This window comes from Argiope bruennichi, chromosome 5 (assembly GCF_947563725.1).
Source record: "Argiope bruennichi chromosome 5, qqArgBrue1.1, whole genome shotgun sequence".
Taxonomy (NCBI): domain Eukaryota; kingdom Metazoa; phylum Arthropoda; class Arachnida; order Araneae; family Araneidae; genus Argiope; species Argiope bruennichi.
This window is the reverse complement of record NC_079155.1, coordinates 14,289,989-14,304,662: the sequence shown is the minus strand read 5'-3', so window position 1 is coordinate 14,304,662 and position 14,674 is coordinate 14,289,989. Positions and strand designations below refer to the sequence as shown.

Here is a 14,674-nt window from a genome sequence, read left to right as displayed (position 1 = left end):
AAAAGTGTACCAAATCAAGTTATTAAAACATCTTGATTACTATAATGGAAAATGTTTTAGATGCTAATTAATTAATTCTATTAATCGGTAATTTTTTTTATATAAATAAATCGACATCTTTGACTTATTCTTTTTATGCCAATTTTGTAAAAATGCCATGATAAATACTAAAGTTCTAAAAGTGGCTTTATTTTAGGACTGTACTTCAGCTTTTATCTAAATTTTTTTTTGTAATCAACATGGAAGTATAAAGTATGTATCTTATACTTTGTATCATTTCAATTTTATTTGGTGCCTCATTTTTCATGAGTTTAAGAAATATTAGGCATCACAAATCATTCGGCTAAAAACTATTGAATTTTAAGCTGCATGCATTTGCGGCTTAAACTAATGTTTCAATTATAAATATTTATCTTTAAACCAATGACAAATCTTAATTGTTCTTATATACTTCTTAACTTGGAATTTTATTTTACTTCCAGTTTCATTTTATTTAAAAAAAAGCAGGATTTGCCAGAGTTCTATGAATTCATTTCTTTGCCCACCAAAACACAAAGTTTTTATACCAAAACTCACTTAATAATACGTATTTTCTCACTTCCTATTGAGTACCCAGCCCACCATTTATCTCAATGTATCGGCCCGGTGAATCATAGAAGTAGTTTCTGTACTAGGTTCTGTACTAGCAGTGTATATATGTTTATATACTGCACTGCACGTTTCAAGAATTTGTTAGAGAAAAAAAAAAATAAGTTAAAGGATATAAACTGCTCGCATTTAATATAAATTATGTAATGCCCAACTTAAATGCAGGAAACATAAACAAAACATTAACGTAAATCGTCGGCCTAATCCCTCTGAAAATTGTTTCAAAACTGATTTTATTTTTCACTGATAAATATTGCATAATTTGAAAAATCAACACTAAGTTAACAGTTCAAAACTTACAGTTTTTAGGTTTGAAAAAGTCCTTAATAGATGACTTAATAGATGCATTGCCTTCCTCATTTAATTATGATAAAAGAAAACTCGGCCGGATATTCTTGAACCGGATAAACGGGAGTGTACTATAACATTGTTCTGATTATAACAGACTAGTAGCAAAGTTAATTTCTGAAATTATATGTCAGATATAGTTTATTAACTATAAAAAAATTTAATTAATGCAAAATCTAGTTAGTATTTTTATCCGCATGAATCATGTTATTCCAAAGTAAACAAAGATAGTCATTACATTTAAATGGGATTTCATTAAGAAATCTTTATATATTCTAATAATAAATATGAATGCGTGTTTCGGCTCTCTATAGGCCAGAAAATTTGACGTATAGCTACAAAATTTGTTTCTTATATTCCTTGTAAAGTAGGAATATGCACCTGGGAGAAATGTTAATGAAATTTTAATTAAAAATTACTTGAATTTTTGGCGTTTTTCCGCACTTACTTTTGAAAATATTGCAGCGCAAAAATTTTTGCACCCCGTTCAGAATTTTAAAAATATCTTTTAAATTATATTAATTTAGTAGTTGAGCAAATTTTTCTTGAATTTGAGAAATTTGTTAAAATTACTATTATTATTGTTTAATTTCTAATAATAGATTTATTGTCACCCTGAAACTCAAATTGTTTCCATTATTTATCGCTCAAATATTTAATCGCTTGATGTTCTTTTCATTGAAGTAAGCTAAATGTGATGAATAAATAAAGTGAACTTTATTCGTTTTTTAAGCAGTTAATTGCAAAACTCAACAAAGAGGTTTCAAATTAGGGTTAAATAATGCAGCCAGCGTTCTGCCATAGGGGTAGCGAGTCTTCCCCGTGATTTAGGCGTCCCGGGTTCGAGTCCCGGTTCGGGCATGGTTGTTCTATGTTCTATCTGTGAGGTGTGTGAATGTGCCCTCCTCTAGAAAGGGGTTGTGAAAGCGAATGTGACGCATGAAGTAGCTAAGTCGTACTCCTGGTTCTAGTTGGCGCTACTGGAAAAATAAGAGACGCTCACTCAGCTTAAATCGCTGACAGAGAACTGTCAGCCAGTTTGTAATATGCCATAAGTCGCAACAATTAATGCTAACTAAAATATTAAAGGTATACATTTGCATTTATAAATTACCCTCATTTATCAGGAAATAAATATGAACAATAATTCTAGGCAAGGCGGTTTCGTTTGACATTTAGCAGAGCATCTATCCTGTGATTCAGCCATGATCCACGGGAAACTCGCATGAAAATCCAGTCTGAACTCAGGGTTTATTTCGTTCGAAACCCCAGAATGGCTGGCGCTGAAAATGAGCCTAAACACTATAGGAAAAGGATTCTAATTAAAATCTGCATAGTTTACAAGACAAATAAAAAAAAACCATGACCATGAAACTTGAATGAATCATACATTTAGGCTTTTAAGCCTTCTTTACATGATGATGGAAATTTCCATAACATTTAATGAACAAAAAATTGTACTCAAAACAGGTGTGCTGTAAATGGGTTGTTGTTGGCAACTTTTTTCAGGACTGTTGCGTAATAAGGAACGCAGCTGTCAAAAAAAAAAAAAAAAAATCACATGCCACAATTATTATAGCGGGTTTGAACTTGTCATTTCGCTGTTTGTTAAGATTGGAAGAAACGTGCGACTTCTTGAATATTTTTTATAACTAATCTGAGATTTTTTTTTTTTTTTTTTTGCTAATAAAAGCGATAATAAGTGGAGAAATTTAGAAGATAGAGACACTGAAGATCTTATACGGAGGTTAACATGTAAATTTGCATGGTGATGATTATTTCCATCACACTGTTTTTTAATTATTTTATATTATATATTTATACTAGGATTTTTTAAACATTTTTCCTTTAATCTAGAGTATGAATTATATCAGCCTGATTTATTTCACAAAAAAAGGAAAAAAATCTTGCAAAGAAGGTCAATAGAAGGTCAAAAAATAGCGCTCTGATATCATGATTGGACTCTACTAAATGCGCATACTAAGTACATACGATGAACAAAACATATCAAAGACAATCAAAATAATACGACTTTAATATCTGACAATTTGAGGGGAGGATGGACTTGTAATTATATTTAAACGATTTAACTGAATTTAAATATGGCCAAAATCCTCGACGAATCATTTGATCTCGAAAAGCGATTAGTAAATAAATAAGCTAAATAATGTGACTTTAGAGTTGTTGAAATGTGAAGACATGGGCCGTCGGAAAAGAATATGTAGAAATTTAAGATGTTTTTGTTAATGACACTATTGTATGTGACTGTATTTTTATTCATTGAAGAGTTGAGCTTCTTGAAAAGTAGTCATTAAAAATGAGGAATAGATCGTCGATCATTTTCTTGCTTTAATTTTACAAGTATATATCTTCTGTAAATAATGTTTTTGACAATTACTGTCTTATTGCATTGTGTAAAATTGTTGAATTTGATTGCATTCATTTTTTCCTTAAAAAATATACTTTTTTATATCGATTTTCATAAACCATGAGCTTTCGCACTCGGACATCCGAAAGTAAAACACAAACAACCGTTCAATTCAATGTAAACCTTCTTAGCGTTTCTCTGATTTTGAGGTGATATTTAAGAGAAAGGATAAGGAAGAAAAAAGAATGAAAAAAACGTATAAATTCAAACACATCGAAAATCAAATCGAATTCATTTTTTAATATGAAAAAAAAATAATTTCGTGCTCTATCAGGGTGGGAAATTCAAACAGAGTGAGAACAGGTGGAGAAGATATTCTCGTCATTTGCAGTACACTCCCGAGTATCCGGTCTAATGTGGCGAAAGGACAGGCCGGATAACAAAAAAGCCGGCTAGGCTGGAGTTCTATAAACTTATCTCTTCGCCCACCAATACCAGAAGTCAAAGTATGTATTTATACCAAAACTCACTGTTATAATGCGTATTTTTTCACTTCTTATTGAGTTATTAAGTCTTCCATTTATCTCAATGTGAACGCAGCCGCGGCCCGATGAATTATAGAATGAGTTGCCGGTAACTTATCCAATTAACATAGAAGACTTTGCACTTTTAGTTCGTATATTTTTATATACTGCATTGAACGTTTCAAGAATTTATTAAAGAAAAAGTAAGTTAAAGGATATAAACTGTTCACGGTACACTTTAAAAAAATTAAGCATGCCTCAAGAACAATTTACGAATCCTATACGTAATGTGCAATTATAATCAGGAACAGCGCAACAACTGCGGTTCGTTACACACTGACGCAACAATGAACAAGGAACAGAAGGCTATTCTTTTCCTGTCACAACTTGCATTTTGCAGACGACTGGTAGGAGGATCGTATCAGATTCCCGTTTCTAATATCTTGGCAATGTTTCACTGGTAACATTGCCTTGCCTTCTCCATTTAATTACGATAAAGGAAAACTAGGCCGAATTTTAAAAGAAACGAGAGAATTTTAGGTATATTTTAAAGAATGTTGTAAGCATTACGGATTTTTATCCCTTCACTTGAAGCGTGAGAAAATACTGAAGTGAGCAGTTTTATAGAGAGCGTGTAGAATTACCTAAATTAAAAAAAAAAAAAAAAAAAAAAAAGGAACTGGATCAGAAAATGAGAGAAAAATTTAAAAGAAAGGTTAATATAGGCTAAAAGATAAAAATTAGGAAATAAATTAGATTAAGAGATATCATTACACACACACACACACACACACACACACACACACACACATAAAGTTAAATGTGATTAAACCGGAAATTATGTATGTTACGACCAAAGCTCGAAATCGGCCAATTCGCGTTTAGGCCAACGTTGCTGTAAACTTACCGGTCAATGTCACAACCCCCGATAGACAACGGGGGATGTCTAACGGGGGTCGTGTCAATGTCCGATCTTTTCTTGATTTCGGGCTTCGGCCGGCCAATTCGCGAAGTGACGTGGGACGGTCGGCCAAAGCAGGAAGAAAGAAATCAAGAGCAGATTGTTTTACATACTGTTAAAAATGAAGTATTTAAAAATGAGTACTTCTGTGAACTGTTTTTTTTTTTAAAGTACAATTGTTTCAGAAACAAGTTCAAATATAAGTGACACCTCTGAGTTAAAAATAAGCTTGTAATATATAAAAATATAATATCGTGTTATTCTGTTCTCATATTAAAGCCATAATAGAAATTATTCAGTGAATGTATATGCTGTAACAACGTGATAGCGTGAAGTTTAGATTTGCGCCCTTCAAAATGACGAATTATATCTTGAGCAAATGCGCTGCGTATTGTGTATGAATACAAAGGCAAATGGAATACTCAATTTGTCAATTACTTTTAATGATGATCATTAGTCTTTTTCTGCCCCATAGACCTAACGTTAAAGATCCTAGATCACAATGTCTCTCGAAATATCGCTTCAAAAAATATGAAATTTTTTTCAAAGGTAAATAGCAAATATAAGGGCTAATTAAAACAAATATGAAGGAAATATAGTTTTCTTGTTAATATTATTTAAAGACATTTTTTTATGCCATCTGTCGAATTTCACCTACAACATGTCCTTATTTAAATTTTACGCATAAATGTCATTATATTTATTTTAATTTACTCTTAATATTATTTTTTTTCCCTTGTAAAAAAGGTCGTATTTTATGAATCGATATTTCGGAAGAGAATGTAATCTGGAAAATTTAGCATTAGGTCTATGGATCAGAAAAAGACTTACGACCACCCTTAAAACATTTCTTGGAATACACCGTTCTTTTGCGAATTATCCTAGTTGGCAGCGCAATGGGTTGCAGGTCGAACGGTCTGTGTTCGAATCCATCTGGATCCAACCATGTCAGTCGAGATTTCATTTTGCAAATTTAAGTTTGCATACTTTCAGCAGATTTGAAAAAACACGTACTCATATTCGAATCCCTGTACGTATTCACAAAGTGAGCACATGCATTTCTGAAATTTAAGTCTATTTTACTCGGAGCTATTATAACAACACGAAGCACTCAAGAATAAGTACATTTTACTTATTTTTAAGTATTCTGTTTTAATAGTGAATTTTAATAATTTCAAATGATGAAAACAATTACGATAGTGCTAAGCATCATTTATTACAACAAGTTGAACTTCCATGGTATTTCGAATTGCATAAGCATTGATTCTTCCTACATTTACAGATATTTGTTCCGCTGTTGGTATTGCAATTACATCATCGGGCTTTGGCAAGGGATTCTCAGCCACTTCGCGAAATGGCCAGCCAAAGTAGAATATACAATATTAATTATAAGTACTTCGGACTTTGGCCAAACCTCTCGGCCAAAACGCGAATTGGCCGAACTTCGGGCTTTGGCAGTAACATGTATAACTAGAGGTGATTGTTCATAATCATGACTAAACTTATCAGTGATTATGAATAATCACGGGTAATTATGCATTATCACCGATTTATTACATTTGGCTCATTAGATAGATTAGAGAATATTAAAATAACGAGCTTTTTTAATTTTTCATAAATTCTTATCTCCTTCATTATTCGCAATGGTTTGAAGCTCAAAGTATTAGATAAGATTCAAAAGGATGTGATTTCGATAAGATACATCTGTGAAGAATCATTTACCTTATGTTGGACATAACGCATTTTGGGAAAGTTATGGTTTTCATAACATGCATGACACTACGAGTGTGAAAGTAGTATCAAATGAATTTCAGGCAATGGCAATCATTATATTATTGTGCAGATAATCACATTTTAAGTGGCCCAATCTGTCTTCATCACATTAGAATAGAGATTAGATAAGACCCGTGAATGGGTGGCCGTTAAAACCCATTAATCTGTGCAAGGCGATCGAGTTCAAATCAAGAAAACAGGGGGAAATCGACAGCCGGTTTGGACTGGAGAATACCGTTTTGACCACTGAATACGGCCGTAATAAGTGGATTTTCAAATCATCAATCCTTGTCGATAGCGATAATGTCAAATAAGCAATCGTAACACAATAAAGGAAGGAAGCAGCCTGCTTTTTCAAGTCATCAAGTGCCATTACCCCCGACTTTTCGGAACTCGTAAACCCCCATACCCATACCCATCCCAAACCCCACCCCCCATAATCATCCCCATACCCACAAGACCCACAATGACAACCCATGCTCTTCAGAGAGTGTTACACAAAAGAGATCGCCCCTTAACTGACAAATCTACATTACTTTGTAAAAGACCTCACATCCACTTACTTGTCTACCAAATCCATCAGCGTTAAAAAGCACTGCACTTCCCTAAAGGTGTTAATCAATCACGCTTGGCGGAAGGGGAAAATCTCAGGATGGCCTCTGGCGTTTGTTAACTTGTTCTTCCGTAGTGGTTGTAGTGCGTTGACTTGTAGTTCCGTATTGATCGAAAAGAATTAATTTTAGAACAGTGTATCTTACCATTATTCGTTTGGATCCAAAATACGATACTAATATATAATGTTTGTTGTTTGTTTGTTTCTTATGGCACTTGCCACTGACAAGCCCGCTGTTACGAAGACAGCGATTTAATCCTGAGGGGGACGTCTCTTATTTTTTATAGCAGCGCCAAGTAGGGCCAAGAGTACGACTTTGCCACTCACGCATCATTCATTCGCTTGCACAACCCCTTTTTACAAGAGGGCACATTCACACATCTCACAGATAGAACAACAGAAGAACAACCATGCCCATACCGGGACTCGAACCCGGGACGCCCAGATCACGGGGAAGACGCGCTACCCCTATGCCAGGACGCCGGCAATGTATAATGTAATGAATGTAAGGAAAGCGTATTAAAATACATTTATAAACTGGTTACGTGTTTGAGCTACTGCTCTCACATACATAATAGAGATTTGGTTCAAAATTTTGTACGGATCCCCATGTCTGAATTAAAACACTGTATATTATATTTCACATACTTAGCTTATTTCTGTCCAGAGTTAACGTTTTCACATGTTTATGGGTGAGAGTAGACAGACAGACTTCACAGTGGCTGGTTTCCTACAAAATTTGATAGAAATCGTTAACTTTTTTGCGTTTTTCAATTGCTTTGTTCATCGAAAAACAGACATAATTCAGCCTAAACTAAATTATTATCTTAGCCTATTATCTAAATGAATAATCTTAGACATGATTCTAACATATTTAACCTGCGGGGGTGGTCTTCCTCAAATTTTCTCATGCAATCTGTAATAGAGGTGTAATGCCAGAGAAAGCCTTGCATGTCATTGGAGTGCCATAGTTACGAAATTTCATCCTTTGACGTGAATTTAGATTCTTTTATTAAATCTATTGTTTGATCCTCTACGTTCTTTTTTAGTGTTTCATTCTTGACATGCTTTTAATAGCAAACGAAAATCGAATTCTTGTTTTAAACGGGTTTTTTTTTGTCTCCACCGACTGAAATAGCATTTGTTACAGAACTATTGAAGTTTTAAAAAAATCGCATACTTAATTTGATACATTAAAGGCATCGTATTCTTGATGTATCGCGTTTACATATTTTTGAAAGTATAAACCGACAGATTGTCAACCTCTTGTTAGATTTGGTGCAAAATTTGATAGGCTTCTAGAGTATAGATGCTAAATCTATGCATTGTATTTTATTTATGTAGCTTTCTTCGTTATGTAGTTATTGTGTTAACTTATATTCGAACAACCAGGCAGTTAGACTTCCTCTTAAATGATTTTGCTCAAAATCTGACAGATATTTACAAATTTAGTGTAAAGACCGTACATCAAATTTGATCAGGACAGCCCAAAGCGTTTTTGAATGACCTCTGTCACACATAGACAGACATACATAATGCCAAAAAATTGTTTTTCGAACTCGGGGTGGAGTGGGGGTTCTAAAACGTGAAGATTCGTCAAAATCTCGATTTCTGATCGTCAATCTCTTTTGCGATTGCAATACATTCTCTATACCTCATGTATATAAATTGAATAAATTAGTTTGTATAAATATTGATATTGAAAATACTGTAATTATCAATGTTAACAATCCATTTTTTGTTGTAGTAAAAATCGGCTTTCTGAAATGAATTTTCTTGGAGTGTTTACTACGTTTTATGAAAAATGCAAAAACATATTTGCCATGCATTTGCAAAGCTGTCACTCGTAGTTTATTTATTTATTTATTTTATTTTTTGCCTACCGTCCGAATGAGCCATCACTATATGTAGAACCTAATTTTTCCGAAAATGTATTGAATATAAAAAATTTTAATGTTAGAATAGAAAATATATTAATTTTTCATTGTTACAGCAGTAGTTTTTGTCATTTTATTATTATTTTTTTCTATGCAATAATATCTCTGGATTAGTCGCCACAGGCGACCAGCTGTTTTGCTGAGGGTATTGATTATTATATATAATTTCAGTTAAATCGTTTAAATATAACGTCATATCCACGCTTCCATAAGTTGTTGGACATTAAAACCGTGTTATTTTATTTGTCTTACATATGCTCTATTTAATATGTATATGATTCTTTTTAATGGAAACTGGTTCAATGACATTACGATCCGGAATGTTCCAGGTGCGAAACCCTGTTGTAATTCGTCATGTACGCTTGCTAGCATTCGATAAATCTAATGTTGTTGGTCAACGGCCTTCCGTCGGTATTTTGTGGAAGTTCAGAGGGGGTGTGGATACCAGCTCATGTATCGATATTGTCATCAGATTGAGGTTCACAATTACGAGGTCCATCCTAAAAAAAACCCTTCATGTTACTTCTAAAGCAGACATTATAATAATGTCTTTATAATAATTCATTATAATAATGTCTTTATAATAATTCATTATAATAATATATAATAATTTTTATATAAAAATTAAGTGAGCATTTCCTAGAATTTACAGGTTTGGTTTAGTTATATTAACGTCCCGTTTTAAAGCAACGCTAGGGCTGTTTTGGGTCGGACCTTGTAATTTTGAGCCGCGGTCAGATGACGAGGATCTGAGCTGGCATCCTCTTTCCAAACTTCCACATCCCACCGGTAGGATTAGATTTTCCAAGATGAAATCTTAAGGAGAAATTTAATCCTTGAGGATGCATGCTAATTCTTAAAGCAGGAAGTCGAATTGCATAAATCAAATACAAATCAAATTAAATATCTCAATTTGTAATATATTACAATTTATTCCGAGATTTATTATCATTTGACTCATTCTATAATTTCGGACATTCTTGTTCATTAATAAACAAAATATTGCACTGAGAAAAAAAATTAAAGTGGTTTTTGAAAACTCAATAAATTGACAAGATAAATAAATAAAAATATCTTTCCTTATTTTTTTTTATCTTTATATATCACAACTTATCGCAAGAAAGAGCAGCATTGTTTAAAAATGGGCGCAGTTCAAAATTTTTCCGACATTGCTTGATTTTAAACTTTAATTATAACTGCAATAAAATATCATTTTTTAAAATTAAAAGCAAGCCTTATATTTACTTGAAAAAATGCCTTAAATTCAAAAAAAAAAAAGGACAGAGAGAGAGAGAGATTTTATATTTTGATCATCAACAATAAAATAATTATAATAATAATAATAATTAATGAAATATTTATAATAACAGTGAAAACTATTTGAATTTCACTTCAAAAATGAAATTTATCAAAGAAAAATACGCTTAAATACGCTTATTTAATGATAGAAAAAAATTATATGGTGAAAATTGTTTTCATTGAAAAAATAATTTTCAAACTCTAAGATGATTATAATAGATGCTTTTTGAAACTTTAAGAATATTAAAATGTTTCGTTGTCCAGGTATTATTTGTTAATCTTCTTAAAATAAAACGCAGTTGACGTTTACATAATACCATAATCAACTAATTTTCCAAATTAGTTACATATAATACCTGGCAATATGATCATACATAATATTAGATATTATGTATGATCATATGCCATAGATAATATCATAAAAAGAATGGATTGTTTTACCCTTAAAACAATGAATTTTTTTTAATTTGAAATTTCGCTCTTCTTGCGAACAGTTTTATGGGTAACGATGGTCATTTCCTTTTTACCATAATATTTCAAAGCCACGAGATCGAAAAGTAAACTAATGCCATTTGAAATAGCATGACAAACTACTCATAAAGTTTAATGCAAGCACATTAAGGAAGTCGTATTCTTAAACTGCATAATCTTATTCAAGTTTTTAAAAAATAAGTCTGTAGTAATGTGAATAGGCCGAAAAATCAATTTTAACCTGAAAGAATTTATTCATTACAGAAGATTTAATATATCAAACATTAATATATCAGAAGTTTAATATATCAAACATTAATATATCAGAAGTTTAATATATCAAACATTAATATATCAGAAGTTTAATATATCAAACATTAATATATCAGAAGTTTAATATATCAAACATTTTGTTTCTTAAAATATTGTTAAAATATGCAAAAATTTCAAACTCATGACGCACCGATATGAATACTTTAAGAAAAGTAGAATTTTAATTACCTTTATGATATATTTTAATTTTTAATACATGTTTAGGAATTTTATGATATTTTCATAATTTAATGCCACTACGGGATTATTTTCAATACTGCCAATTTTTTTTAATTAAATGAATGTGTTTAATTAAAAAAGAATTCCTTTCAGAAGAATAATGTAAGCGTTTTTTAAATGTGTGTAAGTATTCATTATTTCTTAATTCATCATTATAATTGCAATGGAATCTTATGGCTAATTTTTCAAAAATTCATCACCAAATGGCGTCTTTTATATCGATTCAAAATTAAACAGAATCAAGAGATTGATTTATAATTTTCTGAAAATATTATGATGCTCTATTATTTCCAGAACACACATGTGTACACAATTTTAGGAAATTAGCTCATAAGGAAAATTATATTACAAAATACCATCTTTACAAACAAGAAACAAGTCAAATTCAATGAAAATTTTTAAAAATAAGCCAGACAAAATGATACATCTTTATTCAAAATTGAAAAAGTTTCTGATAGATACATTAATAAAGTTTGCCATCAAATTGTAAGTTTACTATTAATATTTTTAAAAAATGAATTATTGCAATTTGAGAATAAAATCATGATCTGAAAGAATTTTTTCATTGTCACAATCATCTAGGCATAAATGACATAGAATCCTTTGATTTTTGAGAACTACTTCAAAATCCATTATTTTTAATTCTTTCGTCAAACAGATTAAAATAAAATTCTACAAAACAGTCGAGATTTTTTTTTTTTTTTTTTTTTTGTATATATTCCCTTACATTCGAAAAATATTCTTCTTGGTTGATGCTCTAAAATGATGGATTTTTCGTCTTCTTTTTCGTCGTTTCCCGAGTCACATGTTACAAGTTTCCTCTCTCAGCCTGGTCAGCTTCAATGGCTTCGAACAACGCCTTGAAGTTTCCAGCGCCAAAACCCTAGAAAGAGATTTATTTTGAAACAATAAATTTATATTCTTTGAAAACATCTTTATGGAAATGATTCTCTTATGTTTGATGTGTGTGCTTCTTTCGGCATAAAATGTTTATTGAAATACATTTCGAATACAATGTAAATTACAGTACACTTCCGAGTCTCCCGTTCGTGATTATCGTACTCCTGTACTATCCGGCCTGGTTATCTTTTATCGTAATTACATGGGGAAGGCAAAGAATTGCATTGGCAACATTGCCAAGGCACTGGAATCGGGAATTTGATACGATCCTCCTACGGGCCGTATACAAAATACAATTTGTGACAGGAAAAGAGCAGTATTCTGCCTGTTCGTTGTTTCGTCGGTGTGAAACGGACATCAATTGTTGCCGCTGTTCCTGATTATAATTGTAAAATACGTACAGAATTCGTAAATTAATCTTGGGTAATACTTAATGTTTTTTTTTAAGTGTACCGCAGTGAAAATGGGTGGTAACCGAAAAAATGTTGCACTGACTATGGAGGAGAAATTACGCGCTTTACAGCGAGTAGACTCTCGTTAACAGCAAAAGGGAGCAACTGCTTCTATGATTCACCGGGCTGCGTTCACATTCTACGAGGCTTGAGATAAATGGAGGGCTTAGTACTCAATAAGAAATGAGAAAATACATATTATAACAGTGAGTTTTGGTACACAAACATTGTCTTCTGGTATTGGTGGGCAAAGAAATAAGTTCATAAAACTTTGGCTTATCCGGATTTTAGCGAGTTAATTGTTATCCGCCCCCTCCCCACTTCCGCCACATTAGGCCGAATAGTCAGGAGTTACTGTAGTTTAAGAAAATATAAAATCAGTTTCATATCTCGGAGAAAGCTTGTTTATTGAATGATATCTTTTTATTAATATTTTATATAAAAATAGTTTGTATGTAAAAAAAAAAAAATTAAATAAAAGAAACCGCAAGTGTTGAATTAAGGTTTCCCCCCTCCTTAACATATTTATTAAATGTAAAAAAAGTTGTGTTAAAATAAAAAGGCTAATAAAGAAGCAGAAAAAAAATTAATATTTCTTGATATTTGACTTTATTTGATACATTTTATCTCAGTAATTTTCATGCTATCAGAAGAAAATATTATATGTCTACTTTATTAAATTATATTATGGTTTTAATTATAGATGATTTGCTTTCTATTTCTGCATTAACTGATTTTTAAAAAATTAAAATTCTATTTGAATGTGTAAGTGTAAAATTAGCTCAGTATCACAGATATAAATTTATACTTAATATTGTTAAAAATTAGTATATTGAAAGAAATGTTCCCCCCTAAGCGGCAGTTGGCAAAAAAAGCACATATTAATTAATTATTCAAAGAGATGATATATTATCCACAAATTATCATATTTTACTGATCCCTATTATGTATTTTATAACATAATATCTTTTCGAAAAAAAAAAGATTTAAAATGTTTGAACAAATGGTATTTAATAAAACATAAAAATCACTTCCTTTAAAACTTTCCTTTTTATAACAATATTCTATTTTATAAACATCAATATATTGTAATATAAGTTCAGTATGTTCAATATGTTCAGTAAACTACAGAAAATTAATTATCAGACATTTTTGTAAGCATGTAAAAACAAATTAGAATTTTTCTTTTCCTAATTTCCGCAAGAGTTGAATTAAGCTTTTTTTCCCTTAAGATATTCATTAAATGTAAAAAAAAAAGTTGTGTTAAAATAAAAAGGCTAATAAAGAAGCAGAAAAAAAAAATTAATACTTCTTTATATTTGACTTTATTTGATACATGTTATCTCAGTAATTTTTATCCTATCAGAAGAAAATATTATATGTCTTATTATAGAAAAAAAATAATAAAAAGATTTAAAATGTTTGAACAAATGGTAATTAATAAAACACAAAAATCACTTCCTTTAATACTTTTCTTTTTATAACAATACTCTATTTTATAAACATCTATATATTGTAATATAATCTTAACAGGGTACAAAAATTTGAATTTTCAATATTTTCAGTAAACTACAAAAAATTAATTATCTTAAATTTTTGTAAGCATGTAAAAACATATAAGAATTTTTATTTTCCCAATTTCATGTAAGAAAAAATGCTATATAATCGTAAATAAAATAGGAGTACTTTTTTTTTTTTGCTAGTAAATTTCAAAATATATACTAAAAATAGTAAATACGTTTATCTCAAAGAAGCGAAAAATTCAGTGACCGTTCAGACCGCACGGGCCAACAATCCAAAATAAGTGACTTGTGTGGTCTTATTTTCG

General features: G+C 31.0%; 1 protein-coding gene across 1 annotated transcript in view; it reads right to left on the bottom strand.

Annotated features, from left to right (window-relative positions):
* Positions 1–11,902: 11,902 nt before the first annotated feature.
* The window catches only part of LOC129968694 (4-hydroxyphenylpyruvate dioxygenase-like), a 32,759-nt gene continuing 29,987 nt past the window's right edge, over positions 11,903–14,674 (bottom strand). The window contains exon 13 of the mRNA XM_056082854.1: positions 11,903–12,377. Coding sequence (XP_055938829.1) covers positions 12,303–12,377 — 75 coding nt within the window. The 3' untranslated portion in view covers positions 11,903–12,302. The remainder of the gene's footprint in view (positions 12,378–14,674) is intronic.